General features: G+C 42.5%; 1 protein-coding gene, 1 non-coding gene and 2 pseudogenes across 2 annotated transcripts; all 4 read right to left on the bottom strand.

Annotated features, from left to right (window-relative positions):
• Positions 1 to 190: 190 nt before the first annotated feature.
• Positions 191 to 2209, bottom strand: LOC111949610 (ankyrin repeat and SOCS box protein 13-like; annotated as a pseudogene).
• Positions 2210 to 3115: 906 nt separating this feature from the next.
• Positions 3116 to 14607, bottom strand: LOC111949604 (rab GDP dissociation inhibitor beta). Its single transcript, XM_023966917.2, has 11 exons — positions 14411 to 14607; positions 7389 to 7496; positions 6940 to 7039; positions 6426 to 6560; positions 5933 to 6131; positions 5478 to 5609; positions 5033 to 5132; positions 4753 to 4924; positions 4189 to 4333; positions 4048 to 4102; positions 3116 to 3914 (listed from the first exon to the last, which is right to left on the bottom strand). The coding sequence occupies exons 1-11, from the start codon at positions 14453 to 14455 to the stop codon at positions 3759 to 3761; spliced, it is 1347 nt and encodes a 448-aa protein (XP_023822685.1). The 5' UTR covers positions 14456 to 14607; the 3' UTR covers positions 3116 to 3758.
• A 2042-nt stretch (positions 14608 to 16649) lies between these two features.
• On the bottom strand, positions 16650 to 23004 carry LOC111955887 (ankyrin repeat domain-containing protein 16-like; annotated as a pseudogene).
• On the bottom strand, positions 21402 to 21489 carry trnay-gua (transfer RNA tyrosine (anticodon GUA)). Its single transcript is given in 2 exon segments — positions 21402 to 21437; positions 21453 to 21489. It is a non-coding gene; the product is annotated as a tRNA-Tyr (tRNA).
• Positions 23005 to 23151: the final 147 nt, after the last annotated feature.

The raw sequence follows: 23151 nt of genomic DNA, 5'->3' as shown, positions 1-23151 counted from the left end.
TATTACTGCAAAAGTAGAGGACTGACATTATTTGGCTTTATTTTCCTAACCATGCTAAAACAGCTTTCATCTCTTAGAATATTAGAACAATTGCAGCAGGCCTTCTTGAAATGTATTTACAATTGTTACTGCTTATAACACAGTAATAAATCACATCAATTTGTATGTGTGTTCCACAGTAAACAAACATATGAAGATGATATGTGTCCCAGCTTAGTATTCAAGCTTTCTCTTTTTCCTGATATTCCTTTGGGATTCCATCCATGGTCAGTTCATAAAGGCAGCATCAGCACCCCTCAAGAGAATGTAGCTGATGGTAGTTGAGATATGTCCAGTTGACCTACGACCTCCAGAGCTCTGGAACCCAGCAACGTCCTCAGAGTCACTCTGCTAAGTTGCTGCAGACTCAGAGGAGTACCTAGAGATAATCAGACAGCACAAATGACTCTAACAAAAGCCACATAAGGGATGGAGAATCACAAATTGAAAATATTATTGCCTCTAGACTTACTTTCATAATACTGTAAGCATTGTTCAGTGGGAGAGCCAGGCTTGGTGTAGTCTATGGGCTTTTTGTTGTCGTTGTCTGTGACATACACATTGCCTCCAAAGTCCACCAGTAACTCAATATGTCCACCATCTCTACTCTGGCAGCATGGTGGAGAGCCGTCTCATGGAACTTAGCTGCATTCACCTTGGCAACCATGAACAGAAAACACATTCTGTTTACAGTCGATACTTACATTTTCTCAGGAAAATGTGGCTTTGTGGCAGATTTGTGAATGAAATTCCACAGTGTCCGCCCAGCATAGCAAATACTTTTACTATGTAAAACATATTCATAAACACTGTATAGTCATACAGAACCATTGATGTGAATACAGCAGTCGCCTGAGACAATGTTTTCCTCTTTGTCACCATRCTCACCTGCTTTGAGCAGCACCCTGGCACAGTCCACATGTTCCTTGGCACAGGCAGCATGTAGCGGGGTACCGAACTGGAGGTCAAAGGCCTCTAGCAAGGCTCCATGCGCTATCATTAGCCTCGCTATATCTGCATTACCTACAGTATAGACAGATACGAAACGGTTTCATTAGATATGAAGTACTCACACATCTATAGACTTACGGTGCATCCTCCTCACACCCATCCCTTCTCTTGCACTCCTACCTCACTCGCCCTAGTGCTGCCCCTTATCGCCTTACCTCTTCCTCCAGTCCTCTTACCTCTCCTTGTCCTGCTTAACACCTATTCCACCAGTCTCTTCCCTCCTATCCTGGTCAGTCTTCCCTCCCTTGTCCTGTTTTCTCCCTCCTCCAGTCCACCTGACCCTGCCTTATCACCATTTCCCCAGTCATATACCCCCTTATCATTCCCCAGTCTTACCCTTTATGCAGGCCTCATGCAGGGGAGAGGCAGTGAGTGCTGTGAGGGAGGGGTTGACTTTGGCTCCATGTTCCAGCAGCATCTTTGCACAGTCCAGGCTCCCCGCAGCACAGGCGTTACAGAGAGGAGTGCTGCCATGGATGGTCCTCACGTCCACCTGGGGAAGAGTGGGTAAAGAGGAAGTGATGGAGAGATAGAGGGAGAGGGACCACTACTTCTACACATGCTGTAGGTGTATTGGTGTCTCTTGCTCTATATATTTAGCCCTACTGTAGCTGCCTCACCTGAGCCCCTGCATCTAGTAGCAGTCGGGCACAGTTTGGATGTCCCTGGATGCAGGCATCATGGAGCGGGGTGATGTTGTCTACTGTCACCATGTTTACAGATGCTCCACCCTCAATCAGCTGTTTCACTTGAAGAGCCCTGCCTAAGGACGCAGCCTCATGCAACGCGGTTCGGTCTGCCCAAAACCCTAGTAGGAAAGGGAGAGGCTCTGGCTCAAACATGACCTGCTGCGTATTTACGCARTGGTTGCGCAATTATGCGTTAATCCAATGAACATTGTTGGGCAGTGAATGAAAGCAAACATATTTACATTCACCACCTTTCCGTCCATAATTGGAATGTATGTAGTTCAGATTGAAAAGTTGATAGCCAGTTTGCCCAAATCGAACACTCACCAATATCTCCAAAGTTCGAACGCCGTMCCGCTGTCATTTCCATTATTACAGGATTTTCCATTGGGAAATATTAGCGTGACAGATAAACAAAATCAACACGAGTGCACTGGGTTTATTTTGTTGGAACAGCGTCCATGTGACGATATTTGTTATGACAGGGAAGCAGCAGAGGCTTCTGGGAGTTGTAGTTCTAAGCGTGAGAATGACTTGCCCACCATGTTATAAGAACTTTTTGATTTTGTGGACATGCCCTGTTAACAGTGCATTTTACCATTACACATTAAAACGGTTACAAATAGGATGCCATATTAATACCAACCAGCCAACACAGGAATTCACCAAATGATGGTCTTTGTCATACGAATCAGACTGTTGTCTGTTTTTAGTCCTGCATCAATGAATAACTCAAAAGGTCCTCTTCAGTGCAAAGTTCATAGATGCTTCAGCAGACAGTTGAGGTTGATGATATCATAACATAGTATTAAAGAGGAAGTTTCAAAGGCAAAGCTCCCAATACTGAAATGACCACAAAAGCCCCTCAGACAGTAATACTCCAACTCACTACTGAATAAGAACAAATACATTTGTTTTTTCACAAGTACATTTTTACTTTGCAGTACAGAAATCATTTGAGCACCGTCTTTTTGTATTATTATATATATATTTTTTTTTACATTGATGACATTTAAACAGGGCCCTTGTCATATCAATACTGCCATAGTAGACATTTGGTCATTTTAAAGCAATTAGTCAACTTTACCACAAATGCCCAACCTGCTTCAGTCTGCTCGGGTCTGTTCATTTTTAATAGAATACTATTCTTTCCTTTACTAAGACATTATGGTTACTCAAGCTGCAAATAGGTCCAGGTAGTTTGCCTTCTTGCTGGACTATACTTGCTCGTTCAGTGGCTTGGTCTAGGTACAGTAAGATGCCTTGCCCAGGGTTGGCTACTAGAGGCTGGAGATGAGCCACTAGGACAAGGGGGCTGATAAATMAAAACAAAAAAACAACGGCCCCCAATCACAATCGATGATTTATATTAGCTGGTCACGGAAACAATTAAAAGCTTCCTCTCTCTCACACATGGTTATCGGTGGTCAAATGAAGCTTTGCTGGCCAAACCCTTTTTGGTTATGGCCTGTTAGGAATAGTGCTTCAATATAACTGGAACAAGCCAAGCCACTCACCTCCCTCACAACAAAAACACCTGACAAGAAAAATACAACGGATCTGATCACATTTCATGATTCATTTCCCCAATACACTTATGTTTTTACATGGTTGCATTATTTATTTTAAGTATTTGGACAAAATAAATTTGACCCTCCCACACTGTGGTACTGTTTTCTTTTGATTGATCAATTGATTTGGCATCTGTGGACTAAACGCCCTCATCCAGGAGAGAAAATGATCAGTTACATAATGAAAAAGAATGTAGGCCGTATGTATACCAATGTTCAGTGCAACAACTCTCTGAAAGTGATTAGAAAAAGCATAACTCCCACCTGGCCCCCTTTTCCAGCGATGTTATATTATAACTTTATATAGTGTGAACTTCCATAATGGGCAAAACATACACTTGGATCATCAGCCAGCCCATTTAATCTATATATTTGTATTGTTTTCCTTATTTCAGTTGTCGGCGGCAAACATCTGATATTCACAAGTGTTGCAGACTCGCTTGTTTCTCTACTGGTCAGCTGCGTCGCCGAAGATGTCGTTCTTCTTGCGCTCCATCTCTGCAAAGTCAAATTCTGTACCCGTCATCCGCTTGTAGATGTCCTTGATGTCGTCGCAGGTGGTCTCGAAGTGGGTGGTAGCATCGTAGGTACGGGACATGAAGATCTACAACAACAATAGGAAAACCATAGATGGTTAAACACAGGCAAACAAGACGAGCAATAATTGTATTTTTGTTAACACAAGGTCACTGGATTTGACTGGGTTAAGCAGAAACAAACAGAAGTAATGGACCCACCTGYCTTTCAGCACCCATGTCAGWTGGTGCGTACTGGTCACTGATGCTCACAAACCTGCAGAGAGAAATGACAAAGTCAACAGGACCGTAGTAAAGACTAGTGGGAGACATCCAACAACAGTTTAGTGATGAGGCTCGTACTTCTGCTCGACAGGCTCCAGCAGGTCCATGGCTGGTTTGACCTCCATCTCAGGGTTGTCCGTCTCCACCGTGGTGCTGACAATGGCCACATACTTCCCCTGTGCTGCCACATTATGAGTATAGGAGATCATGCACACGTAGATATCTGCAAAAAATTAAAAACACAATTTAATAAWAAWAAATAAAAAAAGAGATCAGCAAATTCAATATCTCACTCCTTCTCCGAGTTGGATGCGATTTGGGGCAGTGATATGGTTAGGTCCARGCCACCCTTCAAATATTAACTTGATTCACTATCATCTCACCCTCAGCGGGGTCAGTAAAAACAGTTTTCAGGTATACTGGATCGTCAACCTAGCTTCCTTGTCCCCTTACAACCCTCCCCCAGGCATTTATTTTACGCCTGCTACGTGATGTTAGTATCATCTTAGTCTTAAGTAGAGTACTTCAATTCTTCTGGGTATTTGAGCGTGAAGATGGTCTCTCATGTTCAATTTATAAATCTCATGCATTGTTTCCACAGGGGCGTTGCGTGGTGACATCACTTCCTGCAGCGGGGCTCACCGTGCTTCCTGTTGACCTGGTTCTGGGGGATGATGATCTGGCAGGAGTTGGCATCGCTGGTGTTCTTGATGGGGTGGTTCATGATGCAGATGACCCGGATCACCTGACCGACCTTGGTGCTGCGGTCCATTAGATAGCTGGGATCGCAGATCAGCTGCTTACAGCGGGCGATCTGAAGGGGGGAATAGGTTAAGTATTAGCGCTAAGATTACACATGCCTTCCTCTAGTCCTCAGAGTACAGCCTCTATATAAGCCGTGGAGAAATAACAAGATTCTTACCTCTCCCTCAGACTTGACTCCCACTACTTTTCCATCCTCCATGACGATCTCCTCAATGGGCTTGTTCAGCATGTAGGTTCCTCCGTAGATAGCACTTAGTCTACAGGAAGGAGACAGGGAACGAGAGGGAGAGATTCTGTAAAGAATGTTCAATMCTCTGACAATGTCAATTTTTACAAGAAGCACACAGTTCAGAATTCTATTGTATACTTTCAAGAAGTAGCACACTTTGAAAAGACCCATCTAAATTCGAACAGTCCAACAGCAAAACAAGAAGTAATCATTGGGCATTCTGCTGAACATTGTATTTGGATTCAAATGAGTCAAACTTTTATTTGCATAATGAAAGTCAACAAGCCAAAAGAGATAAAACAAAAAGGCAGCTAGCCTGAAAATGATAGAGGTTAGAGGTCAGAGGTCAGAGTTGAGGTGAGGTGAGCCTTACCTGGCGAACCCTTGGGGCAGCTCCCCCAGGCCGTAGAGGGGGTAGAGGTACGGACTCTTGCCATATCTGGCCAGAGACTCACTGTACAGCTTGATCCTGTTTAGCGAGTCCATGCAAGGCAGGTCCAGGTACCTGAGAGAGGGGGGAAACYAGTATGAATACAGTGCTTWCTTTGAATATATAACCAKGTTTCTTGAAAGACTGGAAAATAGAATGATTATCCTTGACWCCCTGTGCTTGTGAGGCTACCATGTCATCTAAAAGGTATCATAACGGTGACATTCCAGGTCACCTTTTACAGTCTCAGAATATTGCTATATCCTGAAATCTGATTATCAACGTAGTGCAACTGCAAACAGGACGACCTGGAACTCTTCATGCTTTTTAGTTAACCCCAAAATGGCCAAACACCTTCCATCTCTGGCTCAGCCAATAAGATGATGCAGGTGACTCACTCGTCTGTCCGGTAGAGGGCGAGGGAGTGTCCTGTGAAGTCGATGACGTCCTGGCCCAGGTCAAACTTCTTGAACACGTCCCTCATCGTCGTCTTGTTGGGGTCRACGCCCTCCATGGTCTTGGGGTCGTTTTCATCGAAGTTAGCCACGAAAACCAGGAACTTCCTGAAGCGCCGTTTCTCAAACAGCCCCATCAGACCTGTAGGGGAGAGAGTTGTGCTATTCAGGGGTAGCTAATTATCTACATGATAGAGCTGAAAAGCAAGACAATATAGAACCAGGAAGAGGTCATTTGTGAGGAGCTGGGATGACCGTAAGACATTTTGACATATGACATGTCATCAATTCACTGTTTTAGACTGCTGTAAGCCAGATGGATATTAGATTTGATTAAAAGTTAACTCTGCATACAGTAAACCTGAGCTTATCGAAACATCAAAACTACGAAACCCATCCTCTCCTCTATTTCCCATAGTACCCTTGTACCACTCACTGGATGCCAGGGCCTCGGTCTCGGTGGAGGGCACTTTGTAGATGCTGCCCTTCTTGTAGACGAAGCTGCCTTCGATCACCTTGAAGTCCAGGTAGCGCGTCACCTGTGTGATCAGCAGCATGCGGACCAATTGACCTGTACAGGTGAGACGGACAAAGCTGTGTTACCTTTCCCAGGCAGGTTAGGAGAACAGAGTTCAATCCAATTCAAATCACTTTTACATATACAGCTTCATTCGTCTTCAAATTGAAAGTTCTCTCTGTTGCCTCATCCTGTCAATCACATCCAATCATTGCTAGGCAACAGGATCAGTCGCTCTATCAAATACGACCACGACAACTACTGAATATTCCAGAATCACATTTTTGGTATTCATCCCTTCTTTGCCGCTGAGACCAAGGATGAATTGTTATATCTAAGGCCCCGAGTTTTTCCTTGTCTTGTGACATGGTCAGGAAAACTCATGGCCCTAGTTAATATAATACATAATAAAAAAGTGGTGATTAAAATTTACCGTTGGCCATGAGGAACTTCGGGATGAGGTCCACATTCCAGTCCCGGCCTTTTCCCATGGACTCCGGTGGGGCGCCTGGGAGACTGAAGCGTTTATACAGCTAAAAGAGAAAATATTTGGCCATTTTGTTGAAGCAGCAATTTAGCCAAGAGGAATACAACAGAGTGCATATATAAGCAGCAACTGTGACTATATTGATCATGTGCTGTCACCCATTTTTAAGGATATTAAGATTAGTATGACTAGTTCCTTGTTCTCTTCCTCATGCCTCATCATTCGGATTCATACGGTTACAAACATTGCTGGGAAATGGGTGAGTATGCATCCTGCCAGGTATCTTGTGTAAGAGAATGGTGCAGTCTTTGTTTACGTCTTGTGTGGCCTGTTGAGGTTGGTCTTAGGGGTCAGCGCCTCAGAGGTCAAGCAGTAGAGGTCAGAGATTGACTTACATCCTCCAGGGGAGTGATGGAGGCACTCTCTGCCCCGTAGTAGGAGTTCCGGTCCATGTGCAGAACCTTCTTCCCCTTCACCGACATGATCCCTGACAGTATGCATTCCTATTGGACGAGAGACAGGAAGGAGAGGGGTTTGAGCATCACAAATCACTTATACCTGGATAGTTGCCAAAATCGCACAGGTCAAACATTTGGAATGATAATCGAATCCTAGATATTGATTTTCATGGTTGCGATTGTATTGTTGTATGAATATTGCTGGTATCAGTATTTCCAGATACGATTGTTTCATAATGGCAGAAAAWGCACTAAAAGCCTCAGATTTCACACAGCCCAGATTCAACTAGACAAGGAAACATTTGAGGCTTTGTCGCAGAATGTAGTCAAAGTAATGAATGTGGTCCCTGTCTGGTTTGGCCCTGTCTTTTCATGCTCTGATAACTGACTGCGTGGCCGGCCAACAGTGGACCAATCCAGCTGCAGGGTCTCTATAATGATAGCTTATGCTAGTGGTCTACCCATGCTTCCCCTCTGCTAGCTGTGTGTGCACTTAAAATTGATTAACACTGATTATATAGTGTAAGCAATCATTTAGCCTAATAAGCAGGAATTTCATAAAAAGAAGATTGATATGACACAACAGACAAACATTAAATCCACTGATGAATCTTCTGGGAGAGTAGACTTAAGGCTGTGACTGCAGATGGCCTCTGGTGTGTGTGCGCGCGTTTGCCACTTTTGATAAGAGGGCAGTGGAGGAGAGAGGGGCGTGGGTGGGACCAATTCAGTAAGATCTCCAGCCTGGTTAAKAGTAGGGAAGGATTCCAGAATCTAGAACACAGAACTCTATTTAACATTCTGTCGTTCTGGAGTAGAGGCATTCTGTAGTGACAGTGTGACCACAAAATAAAGGGTTTCAGCAATGACCGCTAAAGCAGGGAGCTATGCAGAGAGGGGAGTAGGTTTGAGCGTCCAATTCAACTCACGCTCCATTTAAAAGATGGAATTTAGGCTAGATCAGACAACCAAGCTGCCGATCAGCAGCTTTCTGTTTCTCCCTTTGCAGTGCTAGGCTGCCATTCAAGTTCCTCTGTCAAGGCAATAGTTTCCCAAATTGAGTCAAGAATCACGGGCTGCCTGGTACGGTACTGCCGGCCGGCCAGAGGAAAACGTGCGTGTGTGACTGACTCTGGAATTCCCACAGTCTTTYAAAGGCTTTAAGATTACGGCAGCTGGTTTGTAGAAGCAGCAAACCACTCTGCATCATGTGATTCCGTGGACTTTATTCCAAAAAAAGTTAAACTGAAACGACTCCCGATTCAGAACACTGTGCTGATAGACGGTTACCGCATCCAGTAGCTTCTGCCTACATATTGAATCCGCAATATTTGATCTTACTGTAACAAATCACCCTTGATAAGACTGTGGAATGACTCGGAGAAAAGGTGACCGGTTGTGTTTGACAGAGAAGCATATTTTATAGGCTACATTGTGTTGACAATGACTAATGATACGACAAACACAGGAAACCACAGCACAGTGTCATGATTCCACACTCCTGGTGTACACTGCTGCCAGMTCCTACAGAATGCATTATGTAACAGGAAGTGACACTGCACTGGTGTTGCTATTGTTTTAGTTTCCATCTCCCTAGAGTCAGCCCCACTCAGATCAGGGCAAAAAACAGCACCCCGCCCTGCTGTTACCATCATCATGGGGATACAGCGTCCCTGGCCCACTAGCCTGCCCCATGCTAGCCCTAGCCAACCCCTCATCTGGGGCTGGGCAAGTTTAAGGTAAGGACAGTACCATTTCCTCACTACTGCATTTTCAGACCATGGGCCTTAACGTTAGACAAACAGGAACTTTTACTGAGCTAAAAAAATAAAATAAAATAAAAAACACTGACCGGTCAGGTCTCTCAGGGAAAGAAAAATCAATGTCCACTCTCAGAGAGAAGCCTTGATGTCACTCAACGTGAGAATAAAGTGACGCAGGACTGCCTGTGCTGAGCATCCGCAGCGGAAGCATGTGCTCATCTCACTGACTGGTAGTCTACCACAAGCACATGAGGAACGTCTGTTTCATAAAAGGCATCTTAGAAAAAGGTGCAGGTAATGCCTTTGATGTTCCATCCATAATGACCAAATTAGCATTTTAGTACCAATTATTACCAAGTATTTACAGATGTTTTTATTTTGTGGGAAAAGGGCACCATAAAAGGTGTTACTGAAAGTCCAAACGTGCCTTGAGGATTTCTGATGAGAAAAATACCTTGGAAAATGTCTAAGCTGTTCATATTTCCCTATTCATTTAGGAAGACAATCAAAGGTTGCTGGTTTGATTACCCGAGCCACCAAGGTGAAAAACCTGTCGATGTGTCAAGGCACTTAAGCCCAATTTGCTCCAGGGGCGCCGTTCTACTATGGTTGACACTGTTAAACGACACATTTCACTATCCGGGGTGTTTTCTTTTAGGTGCTGTAACTTCCTGAATAATATATTGCAGTAAATGGATGCCTCCCAGACACAATTTTGAGTGGCATGTGACTCAGGCAGCCCTGCTGTCTGCAGGCTCTGACATTCTGCTGGGGGTAGCCTAGTCATCACAACCTCAGGCTGAAAGAGAGATCGAAGAGACCAATCCTCAATTCAGGAAGGAAGAGTCAAACACAAGCAATAAAACACATTGAAGTGGGGGGGAAAACGTCACAGTTAAATCTTTAACACAGCGGCCCTATAAAAAGCAGGTGGATTTTTATGATGAGTGACTGACTGAGGCCCACTCTGAAGACGGTAAAGTGTTGGGCGGCTCTCTGAAGTTCAAAAGGCCACAGTGTGAGCCACGCTGGGAACAAGAGTGACTGTGTGACAGTGCCACCCTGGCTGACATTTCCCCACAACTCCTTCATGTGTGGCTCCAAAAGGTTGGGATCCAATATCTGGACTGCAAGAAGAGTGCATCTGTAATGTCATTGCGCACTCTCAGGATCCACACACAGTACTAGAACCATCACATCATCTTACCTAGCTCTAATCGAATGACGCTCAAAGATGTTACCTAAATCTAATGCCTCCATGTTTCATCTACCACTGCAGCCCTCTATCAGGAAAAAGGTTAGCTTGGCCAGGACTCAAATTACACCACATGAATGACATCATATCAAAACCAAAAGTATCAAGCGGTGGTGTAAAAGAGGGGCTACAATATTGATGACCATGCCCTCCTGGGCCTCATCCTTTTAGTAAGGGGACAGATGGACAAGGACACCCCCCCCCCCCAGTCACTGGGGAGACTAGAGGTGGATGTTTACTAGGCCCCAGCTGCAGAGGAAGAAGAACACATACAATAAAAGCATATCKCAGAACAGCCAGTTCTCCTTTCCCCACCATGTCTTTCTCAACCACAAAGAGGAACCACATAGACCACAATCAGTGTGGAGTGTGTGTGGCGGGTATTTGAGATGCTTAAATAAATGCCAAACAGAACTGGATACTTGTGTTGGGTTATGAGAATATGAAACATACTTATTCATGTCACTGTGGGAGAGAGGGTAATGTATAATGTTTACATTATGTTAGAATATGTTATTGTTAGCCATCAGGGATCCTATAGGAGGGATCCTCTGGGAGAAGAGACACAGTCTGGTACTAGGCACCATGAAAGCGGTGAGTTGGGGAGGAGTGAGCACTTTGGGGTAGAGGTCAGGTCAGATGAAGTGAGGAAGAACAGATGTCACTAAGGTTCTGTCTAGCAACAGATGCATTGGCTGTTCAGATGTGTAGGAGGAGACTTAGCATAGGAGAAAGGGTTAAATATCAGTGCTTGTGTGAATATGTTTTTGTCTGTTCAGCTGTTCGATCTTTTGGGAAGAATAAACTTGGTTTAAGCCTTCATAGTGTCCGTCGAGTTCGTACTCTGATAATTAGAACCTAACACTTGCTAGGTTTGACCTGCATCAACTGGACCTATGCCTATCACTCATATCATACCACTCTATCATAGTATATTGCGCCAGTTAGGTCTACGTGAAGCCTCAGAGCTCTCAGACAACGGTCTGACTGGCTTTTGCAGAACTTAAACTTGCCCTGTACTCTCAGTTCCTTTGTGACCTAACCACAAGCATCTGCAGTCTAAAACAACACAGGAGTCACCAACCCTAAAGCCAACACTTAGCCAGGCTGCCTACCCCTACCACTGACAAACCAAATGCATTCCTGACTGCCACATCCTGTTGGAGTGGACGACACAAAACGTGGCTGCACAGGATTCTGAACGATTTCACAACATTCCTGAATCGAATATGTTATGTAATTAGTTATGTAAACATGGAATGTGACAGTCAGTGTGACTGACAGCAAAGGAACTAGCTGGTCCTATATCAGTGAAATTATTGCTTTCAAACCCTGGCAATGGATTGTTTCCCATGAAACAGTATGATTTTGTCTTCTTGTGTGTGTGTGTTCTATTGCTGAACTGTTATTTTTAACAAAACACTCCCCCACGTGAGTCAGACATGCGAGACAGACAGAAAACTCAATAGATAATCTGAGTGAGGCCTCAGAGTACAGAAAATTCTATTACAAGTCTTTCCTGTCATGCATCAACCGAGTGTTTTACGGCTGAGTAAAGCAGTGGCAACAACATATCGATCATTTTGGCTCTCTCAATGTTGGCTAGTTAGCTGGCTAGTGGACACAAACTAATTAGCTAGTACTGCTGAACCAACTTCAGAAACTAGCTGGCGAAATCAGGGTRTCCCAAACTCGGTCCTTGGGCTCCCCCTTGGTGCACATTTGGTTTTTGCTATGATTACTCGAGTCAGCTGTGTAGTGCTAGGGCAGGCCAGAGTTTGGGAAACCCTGAGCTAAGTAACATTAGCTAGCTACATTCAGGTTTGGTGGATTATGGTTCAGAAATTGCAGGTGTGGCTGTTGTTCACTACCAATTCATTTTACAAAACACTGAATTAGCTAGCTATTTATACTGAACAAAAATATAAAACGCAACATAGTCCCATGTTTCATGAGCTGAAATAAAAGATTCCAGAAATGTTCCATACACATAGCATAAAAAGCTTCTCATATTTTGAGCACATCACTTTTAGTGAGCATTTCTCCTTTTCCAAGATAATCCATTCACCTGACAGGTGTGGCATATCAAGAAGCTGATTAAACAGCATGATCATTACACAGGTGCACCTTGTGCTGGGGACAATAAAAGGCCACTAAAATGTGCAGTTGTCACATAACACAATGCCACAGATGTCTCAAGTTGAGAGGGAGCGTACTATTGGCATGCTGACTGCAGGAATGTCCACCAGAGCTGTTGCAAGATCATTTCTCTACCCTAAACCGCCTCCTATGCCGTTTTAGAGAATTTGGCAGTAGGTCCAACCGGCCACCACACCAGCCCAGATCTTCCACATCCGGCTTCTTCACCTGCGGGGTCGTCTGAGACCAGCCACCCGTACAACTGATGCAACTTGTGTTTTGCACAACCAAAGAATTTCAGCACAAACTGTCAGAAACGATCTCAGGGAAGCTCATCTGCGTYCTCGTTGTCTTGACCTGACTGCAGTTTGGCTTCGGRGGGCAAATGCTCACCTTCGATGGCTACTGGCACGCTGGAGAAGTGTGCTCTTCACAGATGAATCCCGGTGTCAACTGTACCGGGCAGATGTCAGACAGCGTGTATGGCGTCGTGTGGGCGTGCGGTTTGCTGATGTCAACATTGTGAACAGAGTGCCCCATGATGGCGGTGGGGTTATGGTAGGCAGGAAGCTACGGCCAATGAACACAATTTAATTTCATCGATGGCAATTTGAGTGCACAACGATACTGTGACGAGATCCTGAGGCGCATTTTTGTGTCCTTCATCCACCGCCATCACCTCATGTTTCAGCACAATGCACAGCCGCATTTTGCAAGGATCTGTACACAATTCCTGGAAGCTGAAAATGTCCCAGTTCTTCCATGGCCTGCATACTCACCAGACATCTCACCCATTGAGCATGTTTGGGATGCTCTGGGTCGACGTGTAGGTCGTGTCCAGTTGCCGCCAAGATCCAAAAACTTTGCGCAGCCATTGAAGAGTGGGACAACTTTCCACAGGCCACAATTAACAGCCTGATCAACTCTATGTAAAGGAGATGTGTCACGCTGCATGAGGCAAATGGTGGGCAAACTAACAGATGGATATCTGTACTCCGGGTCATGTGAAATCAATAGGTTAGGGCCTAATTTATTTATTTCAATTGACTGATGTTCTATATGAACTGTAACTCAGTAAAATCTTTGAAAATGTTGCGTTTATATTTCTGTTCAGTGTACTAACCCATCATAGGTACACCAGTTAGATTAGCTAACTAGTTACAAGTTAGCTAGCTAAACTGATACTCGCGGGGAGAATCTCCTCCCCAAAACAAACCAAAACCATCGCCTGTTAGAGAAATCCAAGCACTCATGAATAAAGCTTCATCGCATGGTGATGGTAACGTTACATAAATTGGTATCCAACTCGAAAATTACACTAGCTTTGTATCACACTCAACATGAGAGCATAGGCACACTTTTTCAAACTAAAAAGGACAATACACCAACAAACTGGGACACGTTAGCCTAAACAAAGCTGTCATTAGCTACAGTAGCTATCCAGCTAACCAATTAGCTACCAATGCCAGCTAGATTTTTCAATTTGATCGATAAACAGCATGCATGAATATGACACTGAGGCACCACCTTAAAATGACGTTAAACGTATTAGTTGTTACCTAGCTAGCTACCGAACGTTAAGTTCATTGWGAAAAATACTTGTGAATGCAAACATTGACAGACATGACCACTGACAGTAGTTAGCTAGCTAGTTTATTAGGCCCAGCCGATAGTTGAACTACGCTAGCTAGCACCGTAGCGGGTTAGCAAATCTCGCACAGTGGCAATTGAAGGAACATATTCCCTCTGAGCATCGCTTCGATTATTCAAGGAACGAAATGGCATGGTACAATTATTCTCACCGTCAGTCCGGTACCCAGCACGATAACGTCGTATTCTTCATTCATTTTCCCAAGTATTTTCTCCTCTTTTCCTGAATATTGGCCCGAAGAAAATGGAGATCTGCAAAGCTGGAAATGAAAGGGGCTGTGGTTCAACGTCAAGCAATTCCGCTTCACTGTAGGGGAGGAGCCTATAGTCTTCTGTTAGTAAAGGTAACATTTCTTCAATTGCTGGGTWTTGATAATGAATCGATTATGTATTTATCAATGGACATTTCCCTTAATATATTTTTCATAAGAATCGTGATTTTATTAATCTTGTAATTTGTAAAAGTCTACTCTAGATACCGTACTCCACCACCTGCCTATGCTGAGCATTTATTTTGTCGGAAGTGTCCTCTTTGTGACATTGTCCTTAGCCACATTATACGGAGTATGTATGTTCTCTCCCGTGTGTGTGTATATGTGTGTGCTATGCATAGATCACCTTAGTTCACTAAGTAAGTCTTTCCTGGATGGACTGGATCCAGTCCACATTGCATCCTCAATTTGCTTTGGTGAGTCAGTAGGTCAGGTGACAAACCCACACAATCATAACAACATATACTCCCCTAATCCTTTCATTAATCCTTCATATTCCAAGCTGCCACATTGTATTATGTATAACAACATATGCAGTGCCTTCAGAAAATATTCACAACCCTTAACTTTTTCCAKATTTTGTTGTGTTACAGCCTGAATTTAAAGTGGATTAAATTTAGATTTTTTTTGTCACTGGCCTACACACTACCGAACATTTTACTAATTAATAAAAAATAAAAAATAAATGTCTTGAGTCAATAACTATTAAACCCCTTTGTTATGGCAAGTCTAAATTATTTCAGGAGTAAAAATGTGCTTAACAAGTCACATAATAAGTTGCAAGGACTCACTCAGGGTGCAATAATATTGTTTAACAAGATTTTTGAATGACTACTTCATCTCTGTCCCTCAGTCAAGCAGTGAATTTCAAACACAGATTCAACCACAAAGACCAGGGATGTTTTCCAATATCTCGCAAAGGGCACCTATTGGTAGATGGGTAAAAAAAGGAATAAAAGCAGGCATTGAATATCCCTTTGAGCGTGGTAAAGTTTTTAATTACACTTTGGATGGTGTATCAATACACTCAGCCACTAKAAAGAGCCAGCAGCATACCACCCTGCATCCCACTGCTGGCTTGCCTCTGAAGTTAACCAGGCTTAGTCCTGGTCAGTTCCTGGATGGGAGACCAGATGCTCTAGAAGTGGTGTTGGAGGTGTAGGCAGGAGGCACTAAAGTAAAAGTTTGTGATGGAACATTTTATGTTTGTGCTTTTCTAATAACCAATTTCTGTGTTCATGCAAGTGACTGATTGAACGAATCCTCACTATCAGTATCTGCAATTTGGCAGCACGCCCTGAACCTTGTTTTGAGAAAGGGATATCTCAGTTTCAAGGTCTCAGCTTTGAGAAAAGAAGCCTCGTGAGGTACTGATCTGTCACATGCATGACCCTGTATTGGTCGGTCATATGAATGAAGCAAACGTTATGATGAATGAATTATGAATGATGAATAAGCTAAATCATGCAAATATAACTTGTATGTATATAAGAGAACTAACGGGACTGCCCCGGGTAGAGCTCCTGATTGACATGTGTACTTGGTGCATTGAGTTGGTTGGAACCTCTCCAGCATGCTGATAATAAAGAATGAATAATTTAAGATTGATTTTGAGTGTCCCTGTAAAGAATTTACACAACAAAAGCATTTCACTTTTTGTCCTGAATAACAAAGTGTTATGTTTGGGGCAAATCCAACACAACATATCACTTACTACCACTCTTCATATTTTCAAGCATGGTGGTGGRTGCATCATGTTAAAAGAAACGGAATAGAGCTAAGCACAGGAAAAAAACTGGTTTAGTCTGCTTTCCAACAGACACTAGGAGACAAATTCACCTTTCAGCAGGACAATAACCTAAAACACAAGGCCAAATATACACTGGAGTTGCTTACCAAGACAACATTTAATGTTCCTGAGTGGCCTTGTTGCAGTTTTGACAGAAATCGTCTTGGAAATCTATGGCAAGACTTGAAAATGGCTGTCTAGCAATGATCAATAATTTTAATCCCACGTTTTAACACTACAAAATGTGGAAAAAGTAAAAGAGTGTGAATACTTTCTGAAGGCACTGTATTGGTTTCAACCCCATCAACAAAATCCAAACAGAAAGAAATTATATGAAGTTATTATTCTGCCATCCAGAATACCATTAATGTCTATCATTTATTGATTCTCCATTCAGACAGTAGTTGATGTCAAATCCCATTCAAACACTCTGAGCACGTCTGTTTTTTTGGCAAGCTGTTGAGCAGTAGTGCCCGAGGCATCCACCACGTCTACTAGTCCCAGCTGTAGGAGTGTCCTGACCGCTTCTGCATGCTACCCTGTACACGCCACATGAAGAGCTGGGGACGCACAGTGAGATACAGGCAGTAGATTCATTCATTAATGTCAGATACTTGCTGGCGCAGATATCTGCACAGTGCACACACGGGGTAGAGGTCTTCACGGGTCCAACAGACCCAAAATTCCGAGATCCGACCAAGATCTGAGACAAAAATTTGGGTCCTGGGTTGGATCTCGGAATTTTGGGTCTGTCAGAACCCACATTTTTGTCTCAGATCTGGGTCGGGTCTGATATAATTGCTATGGGTCTCGGGTATGTGCAATTTAAATTGATTTACTGACTGGATCTGTCCTCTGTTAATTTAATGTGTGTGAGGTGATGAAAACTGAACGAGCTTGTAGCTTAGGTCCAGCTGAAACTGATTACGGCTGCTCCCCTCACATGTGCGAAAGGAGTGAAAGGAGCCTTGGACTAGGCTACTGTTGATTGCTAAGATGGAAGCCTTTTTCATTAAAGTAAAATGAAAGTTAGAGGAGAAATAGTATAGTGAAAAGAAGGCGACAACAGGAATGTCCTCAGGGACAAGTTTTAATATTGTAGTGGACAAAGATGAGAAGAAAGTTGGCTTGGCTAAATGGACTGAGTGCAACTCGCTATTCAGGTTTGATGCAATTTTTGAACTTGTATTTATTTATTTTGTATTTATTATCATTTGTTTTAGAATTATTAATATTATTGTATATCATTATTTATGTAGATCTGTAAAAGAATGTAAACCAGTTCTTTAAATATGCTAAATGTGTTTTGTTTCATTATGTTGAGACATTTTTGTTGGCTAAATTAAGTTAATTGTCTTTTTTAACTTTGTACTCCGTATTTAGTTTAATATAGGTTCAAACTAGGCCTGTTGTAAAATAAATAGCTTTAGCCTATTGCTGTCATTTGATGGGTAGTTGCTACAATATAGGCCTAGTCTGTTCAAAACGTTTGTAAAGGTTTAAACCAGTTCTTTAAATAGAAGTGTTTTTTTTTGCCAAATTAAGTTCCATCTGACAAGTATAAAGAAATGCATGTCGGTGTTGGGAACATGGCGCCAGCATACCTCTATCTTTCTCTCTAGGGCTAGGCCCAAGCTTTCTTCCTTTATATATACTTTCATAATATCATACAGTGGACATCTAGGCCTGTATGCATGCAATGCCCTGACGCATTTAGCGCTCAAATCTCCAACAGCTAAARGGTGAGGTGGACAGTTAATGTTTGAGGACAGTAAAAACCAATAAAAAAATAGGCTATGAAGTTTTGAATATGCTACCCATCGAAACACAACAAATTGTTTTTTGTCATTTGTTTTAGGCAGTTTTTAAGGACATGTATGGCCTAACTGTGGATCATTTCGCCAATATCACTCGTTTATTGATGGAGCTGGCAGCGCCCAGTCTGAGGTTTCTTTCTCTCTCTCTTTCTACTCTCTGATCTGAACAGGTTTTTTGAAAATTACTTTATGCATATCGGATCGGGTGGGAAATCCCCAGATCCATTTTGGAACGGGTCCAACTTTCTGGGCCTGTGATTACCCCTAACACAGGGTGCCCGAGGACAGGATTCAATGACCTGCATTCAAGATCAACTGTACATGTGACTACAGAGTGTTTTGATTGGTTTGTGGTTTGAGAATTGGGTCTAGTGCCAGAACTACTTGCATATGCTAGACAGAAGTTATGTAATTAGAACGCATCCTGTTCTCTGTATTATGTCAACTTACATTTCCTGTTTTTCTTGTTGCACAAATTCAGATTTGGCCTCCAAGCAYTTGTTTTGATTAAAGTGTATTGCTACAAGCAAAGTGCAATTATCATAATGTATGATTATATAGCTGGGGTTCCCTAACTTTTTCACTCTTCCAGTATTGGGAAACATCCCGCGCCTCCCCTGTGTGCACGTGCCATGTCTATTTCTGTGGACACAAGCACTGTTTATGATACAAACTGTTTACACCCCTCTTGTTGGTAGAGAGAATTTTGCAGGTTTAAAGCTTATTTCGTGCAATTCTTCACATGTTGTCATTGGGTGCAAAGAAAACTTAGCCGTTTTAAAGCTAATTTTCTTGCAATTCTATACATTTTCCCATGTCTAATGTGTATTCATGTGATATTTCAGTGGATAAAAATTACAAAAATATCTATGGGCTAAAAAACCWAAATAAAAAAACGTTAGCTGACATGGGCTAGTTGATCTGAACATTTCTGACAAGTTATAAATAGCTCTCTAAGGTATGCGAAGACTAACATGACAAGAGGAACTGATGATGCACTACCCAATTTCGAAATTACATCTTGTTCATTCTACTATTACAACTTTCAGTTTAAAGCCGGATTGAGTTCCTTTAAAAATGTAAACATTTTTTAATAATATACTTTTTGGGGGGCATGTGCCGACCCCTCGCCCCACAGTTTGGGAACCAATTCTCTACAGTACCTGTTCTTKCCTTTTTGTCCCTGACGTGAAGATCTGCTCCTAATGTGAGGAGAGCTTTGATTGTGCCTGTGTGACCCTCCTGAAAATATAAAATATCAAGCATGATATAATATTATGCACACAATTTGCCTTTATGTACAGGATAGGCCTGATAATAGATGTTTACAGAATTGAGCTAACTTTGGCAGCGTAGTGCAGGGAAGTGAGCTGCATGTCAGTGGCTGTCTGGTTCACATCCACTCCGAGGTCCCTCACAAGGAACTCTAGCGCCTCCTCCTGGGCTGTGACAGCAACATGGTGCARGACTGGGCCCCCAGGATGTCTGCTGCAGTCGGAGAGGCCTATGTGACACACGAGAATGCAAGTATATACAGGTCAGTATCTTATTCAATGTCCAGGGGTACTGGAGTGGTTGAGGTGGATTAATTTTCCCAAGGGGACTATGGTGGAATTTAAGTGCGATACAGATACTGGAGTGATTAAGGTGGATTAATTTTTCCAGGGAGACTATGGTTGAATTAAGTGAGGTACAGACAAGTTGTTGTTTTTTGGTGTAAATTTCAGTTATCTCAGATATGTTTTGATAGATGGAAATGTTATTTTCCCCCAGAGTCTCCAGTATACCTGATGCTTCTCCAGCAGTAGTTTGGCCACAGATATGTGTCCGTTCCTCACTGCGTCCATAAAGGGGGTGACCCCACAGCTGTCCCTGCCATCCGGAACATAACCACACCTGCAAACAGAGAAGTGAGAGTCAGTTAGCACTACACCCACACACACTTACACATGATCACATTAACACACAGAGCCTCAACACTGACACTCTAACATGCCTCCTCACAAGTATGCAAATCGTCTGAGACATATCGTAATTCATACCTCCTCTCACACACACACAGACATAYACAAACACACCTCTGTACCAAGATGCTGACCACTTCTTCACAGCCGTGCATTGCTGTAGGAACAGAGAATAGACAGAGAAGGGGTAATTAACCAGAAAAAAAGTGATATTTTATGCATATTGTTCAAAATACCTGGGAATATGTTCAGACCTGTGACATGTCTGTTTGTTAGCACTGAGATTACCTGCAGTGTGCAGAGGAGTCCTCAGCGTCTTGCTCTCTGTCCTCCAGACTTCCAGGTTGGCCAGTAGGAGGTGCTGTATGACCGCAGGGTCTCCCTTCCTGCAGGCGATGTGGAAGGAGTTCCAGCCGTCCTTGTTCTACAGCATGGGGTCGGCCTCATGGGACAGTAGTTCCTGGATCATACCCAGGTTCCTCCGGGTGCAGGCCATCATCAGAGGGGTCCTGAAAGTAGAGGTGGGTCACAATGGTGGATCAGAGTTGCACATAATTGTTTTTATTGTGCAAATATATCATATTTTTTGGACTCGCCCGCTCCCACGCCAATTTTGGGTAGTATTTAATGATTAATTTATGTTCATAGTAGTTGTGTTGATAATGGTATACAATGCAGGCACGGTGATTTTACATGAACTATTAAAAATATTTCCTCGTAGGCCCGGATTTGAACCAGCGACCTAAAGGATTTCAGCAGTTTAGCCTCTACAGTCCCTCCGCTCTACGACACTGAGCTATCGAAGGGATACGTTGGTCTGTAAGAAAAAGAGCAGGATGGTATTCGTTAGTAAACAAGGTAGCAAACGTTTAGCAACGTGAAAAAAAAATAAGCCTCTTATTTGACAAATTCTGGTGTCCTTCCCCGTTTCGACGCGGTTGCTTCCATTTGCTCTCTAAATGAATATGACTCTGGTCATTCAATTAATAAATATGATAAATTGAAACCAGAACTTTAATTGAATCTTAGACCAACTTATTTGTTATTTAATGACAAACACACACACACAGGTCACTACTGCTGTTAACTTATTATTATTACTATATACTTAAGCTGCTATACCAAGTTACTTCTCACTTTGTTTATTCTATTGTGTACATCTCACAACGAGTTTATAACTTTTGTCTTTCTACTTTTCTTATTGGACATGGTATTTGATTCTTAATTGATACTGTACTGCATTGTTAAGGAGAGTTTGGCGATTAAGCGTTTATGCACATAACATGGGCCGACGAAAAAAATCCTTCGAGCCGGATTTGAACCAGCGACCTAAGGATTTCAGCATTTAGCCTCTACAGTCCTCCGCTCTACCAACTGAGCTATCGAAGGTTGGTAAATCACTCCCAAAAAAATGTGGTTCCTCCGGGTGCAGGCCATCATCAGAAGGGTCCTGAAAGTGAGGTGGGTCACAATGGTTTGGATCAGAGTTGCACATAATTGTTTTTATTTGTGGCAATATAATATATTTTTGGGACTCGCCCTCCCACGCCAATTTTGTGTGTAAGTATTTAATGATTTAATTATGTTCATAGTAGTGTGTTGATAATGTATACAATGCAGGCACGGTGATTTTCTGGAACTATTAAATATTTCCTTCGAGCCGAATTGAACCACCGCGCCTAAGGGATTTCAGCAGTTAGCCTCTACAGTCCTCTGCTCTACTACCACTGAGCTATCGAAGGGATACGTTGGCTGTAAGAAAAAGCAGGATCGTAATTCGTTAGTAAACAAGGTAGCAAAACGTTTAGCAACTGAAAAAAAATAAGCCTCTATTTGACAAATTCTGGTGGTCCTCCCGTTTCCTCCCTCGTTCGGCGCGGTTGCTTCCCATTTGCTCTCTAATGAATATTGACTCTGGTCATTCAATTAATAAAATATGATAAATTGAAACCAGAACTTTAATTGAATCATTAAACAACTTATTTGTTATTTATGACAACAAACCACAACACACAACAGGTCACTACTGGCTGTTAACTAATTTATTATTACTATAATACTTAAGCTGCTATAACCAGTTACTTCTCACTTTGTTTATTCTATTGTGTACATCTCACCAACGAGTTTTTATAACTTTTGTCTTCTAATTTTTCTTATTTTTGACATGGTATTTGGATTCTTAATTGATACGTACTGGCATTGTTAAGCAGAGAGTTTGCGATTAAGCGTTTATGCACATAACATGGGCCGACGAAAAAAAATTCCTGTCGAGCCGGAATTTGACCAGCGACCTAAGGATTTCAATGCATTTAGCCTCTACAGTCCTCCGCTCTACAACTGAGCTATCGAAGTGGTTAAATCACTTTCCAATAAAAATGTGCTTTTCAATACATGTTATCCTAATACAGACTCGAAAATCTAAAACTTCTTTGCWATTTGATTTAAAAAATATATAAGGAATAATGTTGTCTTAATGTTTGCACATGGCATGCGTGTTAATGTATGTCTCACCAATCAGCCTTTTTTAAGCAGTCTACTTTGGCTCCTTCAGTGAGCAGATAACTCAAACACTCCCGCTGTCCCATGGACGCAGCTTCATGCAGAGCTCTTTTGTAGTCGGTATTGTACAGCTCTATGTCCATCCCAATCTTTTTTACTAAAAATTGCACAATGTCCAATTGGCCATGACCAGCGGCATAATGCAACAATGTATCACCCGATTTCCCGAAATGTTTTTTGTTGACAAATTGTGCCACCAAGTTCTTTTTTAAGCGTGCACAATTCGCCATTCTGGGTAAGCTTGATTAAATATGTCAATGTCTTCTCACCATCCATTGAACATATACATGTAATAAAGTTCACTATTTGACACCGTTTAAACTGCTAAAATAGCTTGATGTTGTATCTGATCAGAAGCTAGGGATTGCATGATGACAAGTAGGTTAAATTGTTGGTCAACCAAAAGCCTACACATTTCAATTGAGTTCTACTCTACTTTTTACCTTAAAAACGCAAAAGATAGAAAATGTGAACTTAATACCTGACAATAAT

This window comes from Salvelinus sp. IW2-2015, linkage group LG3, assembly GCF_002910315.2.
Source record: "Salvelinus sp. IW2-2015 linkage group LG3, ASM291031v2, whole genome shotgun sequence".
NCBI lineage: Eukaryota > Metazoa > Chordata > Actinopteri > Salmoniformes > Salmonidae > Salvelinus > Salvelinus sp. IW2-2015.
The sequence above is the reverse complement of the archived record's forward strand: the minus strand, read 5'-3'. Positions and strand labels throughout refer to the sequence as shown.